The following is a 10,980-nucleotide window of genomic DNA, read 5'->3' as shown; positions in this document are numbered from 1 at the left end:
GTATTTAAAGGCGCGGTCTACACAGACTGTCTTCAGGATGGCCTGTGCCCTCATGACACCACTCTTCACAGAGTCAGACACACGCTGACAGGCATGGGCCTGTGCCCCTGTGAGTAAGGCTTCGCCTCTCAGCTCCTTGATAACGGAGCCAGGGCTGATACCTGAGCTTTCAGCTCCTTGGGAGAGCTCATTGCCACCCTTCTCAGTAGGAAGGAAAAGAGTTCAGCAGCAGCTGGAGCCTGGGAGAATGAGGGGCTGCCACCCCCAAACAAAGACCACCTCGGGGGACACAGGTACATGAAGGGCCCTGGGGGCAGAGAGACAGCAGGGACAGCAGCAGGAAGGCCATATGCTGGTAGGGCCCTGAGATCCAGAGCTATCCTCCAGGCCGGCTCAGGAATGCTTTAGAGAACACTTCGCTTCCCTCAAGTGAAACATTATTCCACCTTTAATTAAGAGCCGGGCGAGTGAGTCCTTGGCCACACTTGATGCTAATCTGGAGGCCTTCAAGAATCCTGGGCTCCGAAAAGCTGAAGGAAAATGGCTGATGGGGATCTGACTGATGGGGGTCCTGGGGCCACCACCCAAGCCTTCCCCTGCTGTCGCAGCCAACTGCAGCAGTCGGCATCTCAGGCAGCTCTCCAGGACTCACAGCTCCCGGCAAAGGGGAGAAACAGAAAATAGCTCCAAGGGGCAATTTGCAGAGCGATCCAGGAGGCCTGACTGAGCACCATCTGTGGTGGTGTTCTTCAGTGTCCTCAGAGCTTTGCAGGGTCCCCCAGGCTTGCTGGCTCTACACGTGACTTAGCTTCAGTCTCTTCCGTAATTCTGGCAGGTTGTCTATTTTACCTATGTATTAAAAAATTGCTAGGTCCGGGGAGATGGCTCAGTGGAGTAAGTGCTTCCCTGGTAAGGGCAAGGGCCTGAGTTCAATCCCCGGTTCCGCCAAGAAAAAAAAAAATTACTATCACAGTTATTTATAGTATCTTTCTCTCCCTGTATGGGCTTCATAGGACTGTCCTAATAAGAATTTCTACAATCTAAGAGGCCTAAACCCCAGAATATATTATCTGGCAGCCGGGAGGCCTGGGGTCTCAGGCAGAGGCAGAGTGGGATGCTCTGGTTTGGCCCTCCTCCTTCACTCAGGTGGCTCAGGTGTCCTTGGGCTGTGGTCACACCCTTCTGTGTCCACCAGCCTCTTCTCTGTGTCTTCAGCTCCAGACCTGGGTTAGGGCCACCCTAGGCCAGTGTGAGGGTGCCCTTGTCTTCTTAAATCAACCAGCATACTTACAAAGATGTACCTCTGAGCCAGGTCCACCCCAGGTGCCTCGGGCTGAGTCTGCTGGTCTGGCAGACACAATTCAGCCCTGTGTTTCCTTTGTAATTCTTGCAGGATGGGCTTCCCCTAAGTGCGGCTTTCCTGGTGACTTCATTCTAGTTTAGCTCAAGGTAGTTAGTGTTGGATTTCAGTTCGGGCTTTTTAGTACATTCAGTCCTTGGAATGTGCTGCCTAATTTCCAAGCTCTGTGGGGTTTTCGGCTCTTTCGGGGGATGATTTTCCACTCGGTTCCTTGGCCATCAGAGGTCACATTCTCTATGATTCTCTTCTGGGAAGCTGTTGGGGTACACTCTGTGGTTGGGCAGGTGGGTGTGGGGGGATTGCTGAGCCCCTGGTCATGTGAGGTGTGGGCCCCATCGGCCGTCAGGGGGGCAGTCTTACTCCCCAGCTGCCCATCTCCCCTGTGTTTGTGGGTCCTCGGGCAGATGTTCTGAGATCCACAGCTACTCCCAGGGAAGCAACCATTTTACCCTTGTCCTGCAGGGTGCACTGGGCGGGGCTGGCTTCAGGGCACAAGATTTGGGGTCACCAATCTGCTGTGCCCTCTCCTCCAATCTGGGTTAATGTGGAGGCATTGTTTCTGTCCCCTGTTTCTGGAGTAAGTGTGAATTTCTCCCTCGTGCAGTCCTACCCTTGGACTGGCCTGGGCATTTGCCGACAGATACCCGAGTGCCTGATGGGCTCAGGCAGTGGCCCTGTGCCTCCAAGCTCCCCTGCACCTGCCTCCTGGGGTCTGTGCCTCCTCTCCACTGTCCTGTGCTGGGGTGGGGGTGAGGGGCAGCCTTCAGGTCCCCCACCACTCTGAACTCTGCCTTCACTCCCAAGGAGGAAGCCAGGTTGTAGCTGTTCTCCATCCCCACCCCTCCCAGGGGTTCTGGGATCTGCCCACCAGAGCTGGAGTTGAAAGTCCACTTCTTTTTTTAGCTTTCTGACATGGGATCTCGCCATGTAGTTCAGCCAGGCCTTGAACTCACTGTGTGGCCCAGGCCGGCCTCAAACTTGTGGCAGTCCTCCTGCCCCGCCTCCCAAGTGATGGTGTATGCACTACCATGCCAGGCACCTTTCTGCTTTTGTTTTTAATTCAGTTCACCTAACCAAAACATAGGCTAAAGCCGTACATATTAGTGGGTGCTGTGAGATGGTTCATCATGAGTATACCTTCTGTCATATTTCAGTCGGAACACATGTATGGATCCCCTCAAATGCCTGTCACCTCTTTATGCAAAAACATTCCAAGTCCTTTGTTCTAGCATTTGAAAATAAGCAGCACAAGATCATGTCCACAGTTGCCTTCCTGTGCAGGGAGCCCCTGGCCAGCTGAGGAAGGTGCCCTGCGCCCACCCTCCTTTGCTCTGTTGGAAAATGTGTGTGTCTCTTGCAGATTTGCAGCTGCCACCCGCCTTACCCAGGGTCTCGCCACTGAGCCACACCCCAGCAGCACTGCTTTTGAAAGGCTTTTTCTTTATACTCACTGGGATCTTGGTGTTAAATTTCCCTGGTCTACAGAGTGGCCTCTTAGGAGGGACGAGGCTTTGTGTTAGGGGCCGACCTGGGGCCGGGCAGGGATTTCAGGGTGTGAGGCCCGTGTGTGTTGGTGGATTTCAGGGACAGTTGAAGCTTATTTGTAAAAAGGCATCACTCTGAGGATGGAGAAACTAACACCTTGCAGTGGCTGTACTAAAAAAAAAGTGATTCACAATAGATTTGAAGCTGGTCACCTGGCTGCATACAGGGTCCCAGCCCAGCACGTAAGGTCTGAGTACAGCAATGCTGCTGCCAGGCACATGCACTTACTCCTCTCTCTCAAGGGGCTAGGGATGTGGGAAAGGGCTGAATTTCTGCTTGCTTTGCCAAGCAGAATTTGGAGTTTAAACTTGAGGGAGGGAAGCCTGTTTGGAGCGCACCTGGCAGCTACACCTGCCTCAGAGTCATTTGTGTCCCCAAGGGCACAGGAGGCGGCTGCCAGCCCACGGAGGGTGTCCCCTGGGTGCAGCAGTCCTCCTTGGCTGGGGCTTTTCTGGGTTGGGGGCTGGTGTTGAGGGTGCCCCGCTGAGGGGCAGCCTGTGAGCCCTCTCTGCACACTGTGCTACTCTCTGCAGCCAGCCATCCCCAACCAGCGACGCCCTGTGGACTGACCTTTATCGCCAACCATGTGTCCCCTTATCTGCACTGGGTAATAATAGGACAGAGATCGTGCCGAGGGCACTGAGTGTGGCCTGCTTGTCTCCTGCAGTGGCAGCTGTGAGCATTAAAACGATTGGGAGGTATTTTTGTCGGGACAGAGCTGGGACATGTGACAAATGCAAAGGGCGCAGAGGCTGGGTCCCTGGTCCCCTCATCCCCGCTGCAGCCCCCTCCCCCACCCTGCGTTATTCATTCCCTCAGGTGCTGTGCCTGTGTGGTCCTGCCTCCACAGCAGTGCACTTTAAACACTGTCTGTCATGGATGCAACCCTGAAGCCGTTCCTTTCATGCCTTTCGGGTGAAAGAAAAGTAGCCAAGAATGGAAACCCCTCAATTTAAAAAGGCAACAGCTGCCAAAGCAAGTAGACATATTTTGTTTTCACTCTTGTAGCAGTGGGACAGAGCCTGGGCCCAGAACAAGCTGGTACTGCTCACCAGGGAGCTGTACCATCAGCTCCAGACAATGGTTTTCAGCAACTACTTGGGGTTGAGCTGAGAGCAGAGGCCATGAAGCTCCCCTGGCAGCCAAGAACAGTGACTAGAACCAAGGCTGGCCCTGCCGCAAGGGACAGCTTAGTGCTTGGGCCCGTGGCTGCCCTAGGAGCAGGGATTTCTACCCACATGGAGGGACAAGGGCTGATGGTAAGGATCCCCCAGGTTGAATGCACAGCCATCTGGGGATCTGTGTAGGGAGGTCCAGGCCTTGGGAAGTTCCTGTGTTTGGAGCCTGGGAGCCTGGGAGCCTGGGGCTTCTCTGTCCTCAAGCTTTGAGATTTCACACAGACTTGCTGTTGGCCCTTTCCTGTTGACAGAAGGCTGTGTCTGAAATAAAAATAGCCTGGTCTCCTGGTGCTGGGAGCAGAAGGGATCTGGGGACCTGGAGAAGAAGACTTAGGGCCCAGGGCAGGGCCCAGGGCTGGGTGACACAGGCTTCCCTTCTGCAGGTTGTGGAGGGTGGCAGGGAGCACTGCCCCCCCACCCATGCTGCTTCTTCATGGCCCTGTCCCTGCAGTCACCTCCCAGGCTCCCTATCCTGCATGCTTTCTGCCCTTTTCCTGGTGCCCTGGGCAGATCAGTCCTGCATATTCTCCACTTCCCCCTTCTCCTTCTTCCTCCCCTTTCCTCTTTCCCTTCCACTCCCTCCTCCACCTTCCCTTCCCTCCTTTCTCTCTCTTTCCCCTCCTTCTTCTCTCCCTCCTGCCTCTCCATCTCCTGTGGGCTCTCTGGTGGGCTTAGGCTTTTGGGGTCTGAGGGCAGCTGACTGGAGTCCTGGGAGCCCCAGTGTCAAGTTAAGGGCAAGGAAACTGATGGGTTCTGCAAAAGGCCCCAAGCCCAGGAGTGTGCACCTGGGCGCTGCAGGGTTGTACACAGCTATGGTGGACAGCTTCCAGTGAGAAGCCAGTAGTATTCTTGGGGTTCTTCTGAGGGCCCTCCTCCTTGCACCTAGTTCTTGGAAACTCTCCACTTCACATCCTTTGCCACCAGAGGTGCATCCTCCATGGGGAAGACAGAAATTTCACACATACCGCCACCACCAAGAGTAGAAGCAGTTTTAGCAGGAAGGTAGAGGCACTGGGTGGACTGGAAACTCAGTCCTGCCTGCAGACCCAGTGCCTTGGGCCTGTGCCTGGAGCTGAGCCTGCGGGGCCCTTACTGCAACGCAGCACAGGGGCCTCCGACCTGGAAGCCAAGGCAGCAGTGTCCTCCTGAGCCAGGTGGCAACTCCGTGTTCAGGTCAGGATAGGGCACTGGGCCTGCATCCTGCATTCACAACCACAGCTGGCACGGGAAGTCCCAGGTTCCCTACGCTGTGCTTGCCATGCAGCCCAGCAGCCACCAGAAGTGCCCAGGTCACAGTCTAGTCTGGAGAGGCTTCTGTGGCCAGGCTAAGACAGCAGTACATGAGGTGAAGGGGGATGGTGGGAAGATGGGGGAAGCAGGGGCAGCTGCCTTGACCTCCTGGCTGACCTGTGGGTACTGGACAGGCAGATGAGAGCCACTACCTTATAGATGCCCCAGCAAATTCCCACTCTGACACTGCTGTGTAGAGCCGTGCTCTGCAAGCCCCAGGAACCAGTAACCCTAGCAGCCCATGCATGCCCTGCAGAACACCGCTGACCACAAGGCCACTCCAGAATGAAGAGGCCTCAGGGCAGAGCATGTGGCATGGCATAGTGCAATGAGCAGTTAGAGCCAGGGCCTCCACAGGCTGTATGAGTGTGTATACAGAGTGAGGACAGGAAAGCTGCTGGAATGGAAGAGACGGCAGAGATGAAAAGGACGCTGAGGAACAGGCTGGAGATGTCCATTTGCAAACCCAGCTACACAGTGGAGTATGGTGGGAGTGCACACCTGTGATACCAGCACTTTGGGAAGCCAAGGCAGGAGAATCATAAATTCAAGTTAAGCCTGGGCATTTTAGCAAGATCCTGTCCCAGAGGGGCTGGTGACTAATTATGAAGACAATTGGTTGGTTCAAACCCCAGTGCAAAACCCAAAAACAGCTAGCTGTTACACTCCATGAAGAGTGGTGATGAAGTGTGGTAAAAGTGGGTGGGAAGGACTGCCCCACCAGGAGGGGCTGCCTGATCCTGGGACACACCCAGCCCATGGACCTCGCAGTGACTGGCAGGGTCGACCTCCACCTGTGGGCCTTGGCAGGAAGCTCCTCTAATCTCACCTTCCTGCCCACTGCGTCTTCCCTCGGCAGGGTCCCTGACGTCCCCTCTGTGCCCACCCTTGGCTGAACCAGGTGGGGGTGTCACTTGCTGCCTGCCCTTGTGAGTAGTACAGCTTGCCGCTTCCAGTGAGATGCAGAGCTTTCTGCAGGGCCCGCCCCTAGCAAGTACATAGTTTTGGAGAGGTAGTCGTCCTTCTTTGCGTGTGGTCCCCGTGACAGCCTGCCTCAGGGGACAAAGCGCCCTGGTCTACAGATAGCAGTTCTGCCTCTGTATTGAGTATTGCTGGTTGGTTCCTCCACAGCCCGGTACTGTAAACTCTTCTTGGACTTCTGCAAGGACAGGTTTTCGGCCGTCGCGGTTCTGCTGGGTCGAACGGGACGGTGCCAGATGGTGGCGCCCTTCCCTTCCAGCTTCCGCAGTCTGGGGCGCAGCGGGATGGGGGCGAGTCCCGGGAGGGGCGCAAGGTGTGGCGGAGCCGGGCAACCTCGCCCTACTGGTTCTTCAACCCGGGCCCCCAGGCTAAGCGCGCGCGCGAGCCGGGCTCGGTGGTGGCCGGGAGACTGAGGCGTGGCCCGAGGGTGGGGCGTGACCTGCGGGGCTGGGAAGATCTCCACGCTGCGGGCGTGGCCTATGGAAAGAGGGGTGGCCTCAGTGGGCGTGGCTTGCACCAGGGGCGTGACCCTCGGTTTGCAGCGGGAACCTGCGCGCTCCCCAGCGGCCGCAGGGGGCGGGAGGCTCACGCTGTCCTGCTGCGACGCCCCGCCCTTTCCTTGGGCAGGCCAACTTTGGGGCGGCGCGGGGCGGGCAGGTGCGGTCACGTGGGTGGCCCAGCGAACCTCGCCCAGCGTACAGTAGCGCACAGAGTCCGTGGCAGGGCAGCCGGCAATCGCGCCATGCCCACCAACTTCACCGTGGTTCCCGTGGAGGCGCGCGCTGGCGGGGACGGGGCGGGGGCCGAGGACAGTGAAGCTGAGCACCCCGAGTCTCCAGGGATCCTCTCGGGCACTGAGTCCGAGCGCCCTAACTCAGGTGAGCGCGGCACCTGGGCGAGCGGCAGGGGGCGATTCGGGGCTGGGGTGACCCGGAGTGGTATACCTGGGGTTGGGATGACTCGAGGTGGGATGCCTAAGTTGGGGTGCCCCACTCCTCCCTGTGCACGCCTGTTTTCTCCTGGCGCCGGTCAGGAAGCGCCTCCTTTCCTGGGCTTGTATGGTGGGTGCGCATCTGAGTGGCGCCGTAGGGGTAGCCCGGGCCCTAGTGGCTCTTGGAGCGCCCCAGGCTCGGTCCCTGGAGTGCCCACGCGTTTCCCGGCCCGGGGTACCAGATAGCCAGCCTCCCAAGAGCCCCGTTCTGCACTCCATCCCAGCCGGGACTCCCTGGGGTCACGAGAAGGACGCAGGTTTGCGCCCGCGCCCTCTGCAGCTCTTTGTTCACCAGTCGAGTTCTCTCTGGGGCACTTTCACTTTCTGCGGGGTGGGACGGCTTGGCTCCGCCGCAGGTTCCCCACACGCTCGGATCCCAACCTCCTCCTGGAGAGGACTGGTCCCCTCGGGCCAAGCTTTATCTCTGCTTCCCCTTTCTATCGCTGCCGAGAAGGGCCTCAATGCCCAGCTCACACACAGCCCCAGGCCCTGCCCCAGGGAGGAGAAGAGAGGCGCGGTCACTCGGTGAATAGGTCCTCGGCCGGCCTTGCCTTTTGTTGCTCATTGCCTAGGCAGGAAAGGCCTAGCGCCTGCCCTTTGTACGCTGTTGGGAGCCTTCCCACGCGAGCCAGCAGTGCCCACTGTGAAGTGCCCAGCATGGATTATTAAGGGCCAGCCACTTGCCCGTGTGGCCCTTCCCATGAGCTGAGATGCTGTCCAGGCCCTTGTGTGGAGTGTCTTGGGGTGGCCAAGAGACCAGGCAGAACCCTAACCCTGTCCCTTGTTCTGCAGTTCCTTTCATTTGTCCAAGTGAACTTTGTCTACTGGCCCTCAAGAGCCCACCATCCTCCTGGGTATCCAGGTCCTAGATAAATTTCTCTTCTCCCCAGACTTCCAGTGTGGTCTGTGTTTCAGTAAGGGGCTTCGGGCTGTACTCTAACTCTGAGTGCCAGGGTGTCCAGGAGGGTGAACCCCTTCCTCATCAGCCCCTGCTTTGTTCCTTGCTCTCCAGGAATCTCCCTGCCTCAGACTCTGGTGGGCACAGAGCCAGCATGGGGCTCCAGCGCTGCACCTTCTCTGTTCCCTGATGCTCAGAGTTGACCTTGGGGCTTGTTGCAGAGTTGGTGCAGGCCTTGCACTCAACTCTCCCCCAGGGAGGTTTTGGGAATTTCACTGCAATGCCCTGAGGGCTGGGCGTGGTGCTGTCTTGGACTCTGGTCACATCCTCATTTGTCACAAGAACTGTTGGGCCACAGCTGGTGGTGATGTTTGGTGGCCACCCTGAAGGACCGAGCCTGGGAAGGGGCTACAGGCTTGTCTTCTTGGTGGGAGGTCCCTAAGAGGCTGGGCATAGCCAGGCTGGAGTCCTGTCCAAAGGCCATGGAGTGTGGCCTGGGACAGGATCAGAACTGCTCCATGATAGTGACTTAAATGTACATGGTAGGTAACTGTTCTACTCTTGGCGTGCCACTGTAGTGGTGTTGGCTCCTGGGCTACCCCAGCCTGCTGATCGGAGGGACTCAGGATCCAGAGCTAGGGCCTGGGCACAAGGAGCAGGGGGGGCGGCTCTCTTTGCTTTAACGCTTCTGACCTGAAGAAGGTATGACTGAAGAGGGTAAAGCTGGCCCGTGCCTCCATCCTGTCCTGTGGGCTTGTTCTGTGGTCCTGTCTGGGTCTGCTCTAGGCTGCATCTTAACCTTGCACTGTCCCTGCTGTGGGGACTCTGACAAGGCCTTCAGCTAGCACTTCAAAGCCCGAAACAAAGGGTCTGGGCCTGAGATGGATATATCTATAATGGAGCCCCCATCCTGCTGCCTGTGGACCCTACACCTTGCCACCCCTGCTTAGTCCTCCCCTGTGCTCGGAAAGCACCATGCCTATCTGCACAGTGTTCGTTCTAATTTTATTTTGATGTGAGATTTCTCTTGGTGAAAATGGTACCTTAGGGCTGGGGAGATAACTCAGCAGTCTAAGCATCTGCTTGGCAAATGCAAGGATCCAGGCTCCGTTCTTGGTACTGCATGCTGTGCTAGCCCCAGAACCGGGCGTGGTGACGCACACCTGTAATCCCAGCACTTGGGAGGCTGGGACAGAAGGATCACCACACCCCCTACCAGATAAATACATAAAGAAATAGAAAATGGCACCTCAATGTTTGGATCTCACTGGGGTCACTGTCGGTGAGTAGAAGGGACAGTAGCCTGAGTGAGGTGCCTCTCCTGAGACTGGAGCCTGGTCAGCTGCTCCACCACATGGTACAGGGCACAGTGGGGGTGGGGAATGTCTCTGGGACCTTTGGCGCTACAGGCCCTCCCTGGGGCGGCACTGCCTGGGATTGGTTGCAGTTCCTCTTTTTGGATTCCTTTTCCTTGATTTGTGCTGTGTAGGGGTGACCCCACCCTCATACTAGCTGGGACAACCCTAGGTCACCTTTGCCCTGTCTGGCCGTCTGATGTAGGTGGGCAGTGGGCAATGCTTTGTGCTGACCTTGTAGCCGCCCGTCCCCGTCCCCACCCCCACCCCAAGGTCTTGGGCCAACCACTGGGACATGGGATTCAGGGAACAGTTTGGTTAGGAATTGGAGAGGGAGAGCGGGTGTGGTGGTGCACGCCTGTGCTCCCGGCACTTGGGAGGCTGAGGGAGGAAGATCAAGAATTCAAGTCCTATGAAAACAGAATCACTACGAGTCGGATCTGTGTAGTGAGACCCTGTAGACCCTGTACTAAATGCATTAAAAAAAAAAAAAAAAAGAAAAGAAAAAAATAATTGGGAGTCCCAATGGGGTGACTTAGGTAGGGGAAGTCTGTATTAGAATGAACAGGGCTGGGCCGGAGCTCCGTGGTGGGCGCCCCTGGGTTTCATTTTCAGTACTGCGACCAAAGGAAGCCCCGCAGACAGTGCTTCCAGGTTCTGTCCGTCTGTCCTGCTGAACAGGAACAGGAAGTGGCAGCTGCTTTGTTGGGTTTTGGGAAAGGACAGGTCACAGTGACACTGTAGGCCACCCAAGCAAGGACAGGCGGGGCATGGACCCTGGGCACCAGCTAGGCAGTCAGGAGTCCTTAGAGGGGGCAGCAAGGTCTGGATTCCTTGGGAAGTGCATGGTGTTTAGTAAGTGGAGGGTGAGGGCCAGTTACCAATGTGGGCTTGACCAGGTTCTTGTTTTGTCTTGAATGGGTTTTTTTTTTGTTGTTGTTGTTTGTTTGTTTGTTTTGGCGGAACCAGGATTGAACTCAGGCCCTTGCGCTTGCCAGGCATGCACTTACTCTACTGAGCCATCTTTCCGGCCCAGTCAGGTTCTTGTTTTGGAACAGGAGGAGCTGGGGGTGCCGCTCAGTGGCAAGTGCTTGCCTAGCATGTACAAGGGCCTTAATTTGAGCCCCAGGACTGCAAAACAGAACCTAGCCAAGCTGAACATGATGGTATACTCCTGTAAATCCCAGCCACTCAGGAGGCTGAGGCAGGAGGACTGCAAGTTTGAGTTCAATTGAGCAACATAGACTCTGTCTCAACACGGGGCCAGAGATGTAGCACAGTGTGGGTTTGATTCAAAGTGCTGTAAATAACAAAAGTCAAAAGGAAACAAAGAATGCACAGGAAGCAGGTGGCCCTGGGAGCCCTGCCCTTGGAAGTGGGTG

At 56.7% G+C, this 10,980-nt stretch overlaps 1 protein-coding gene across 2 annotated transcripts in view; it reads left to right on the top strand.

The window, feature by feature from the left end:
- Nucleotides 1–220: 220 nt before the first annotated feature.
- Nucleotides 221–10,980, top strand: part of Slc12a7 (solute carrier family 12 member 7) — a 56,680-nt gene continuing 45,920 nt past the window's right edge. The window contains exon 1 of one of the 2 annotated variants that reach the window (XM_023706480.1): nt 221–293. In XM_023706480.1, coding sequence (XP_023562248.1) covers nt 248–293 — 46 coding nt within the window. In that variant the 5' untranslated portion in view covers nt 221–247. Of the gene's footprint in view, nt 294–7,021; nt 7,233–10,980 lie in introns of those variants that run through there. The other variant, XM_004625180.2, reaches the window with a different exon arrangement.

The sequence above is a fragment of the Octodon degus genome, unplaced genomic scaffold (genome assembly GCF_000260255.1).
Source record: "Octodon degus isolate 3935 unplaced genomic scaffold, OctDeg1.0 scaffold00008, whole genome shotgun sequence".
Lineage (NCBI taxonomy): Eukaryota > Metazoa > Chordata > Mammalia > Rodentia > Octodontidae > Octodon > Octodon degus.
The sequence above is the reverse complement of the archived record's forward strand: the minus strand, read 5'-3'. Positions and strand labels throughout refer to the sequence as shown.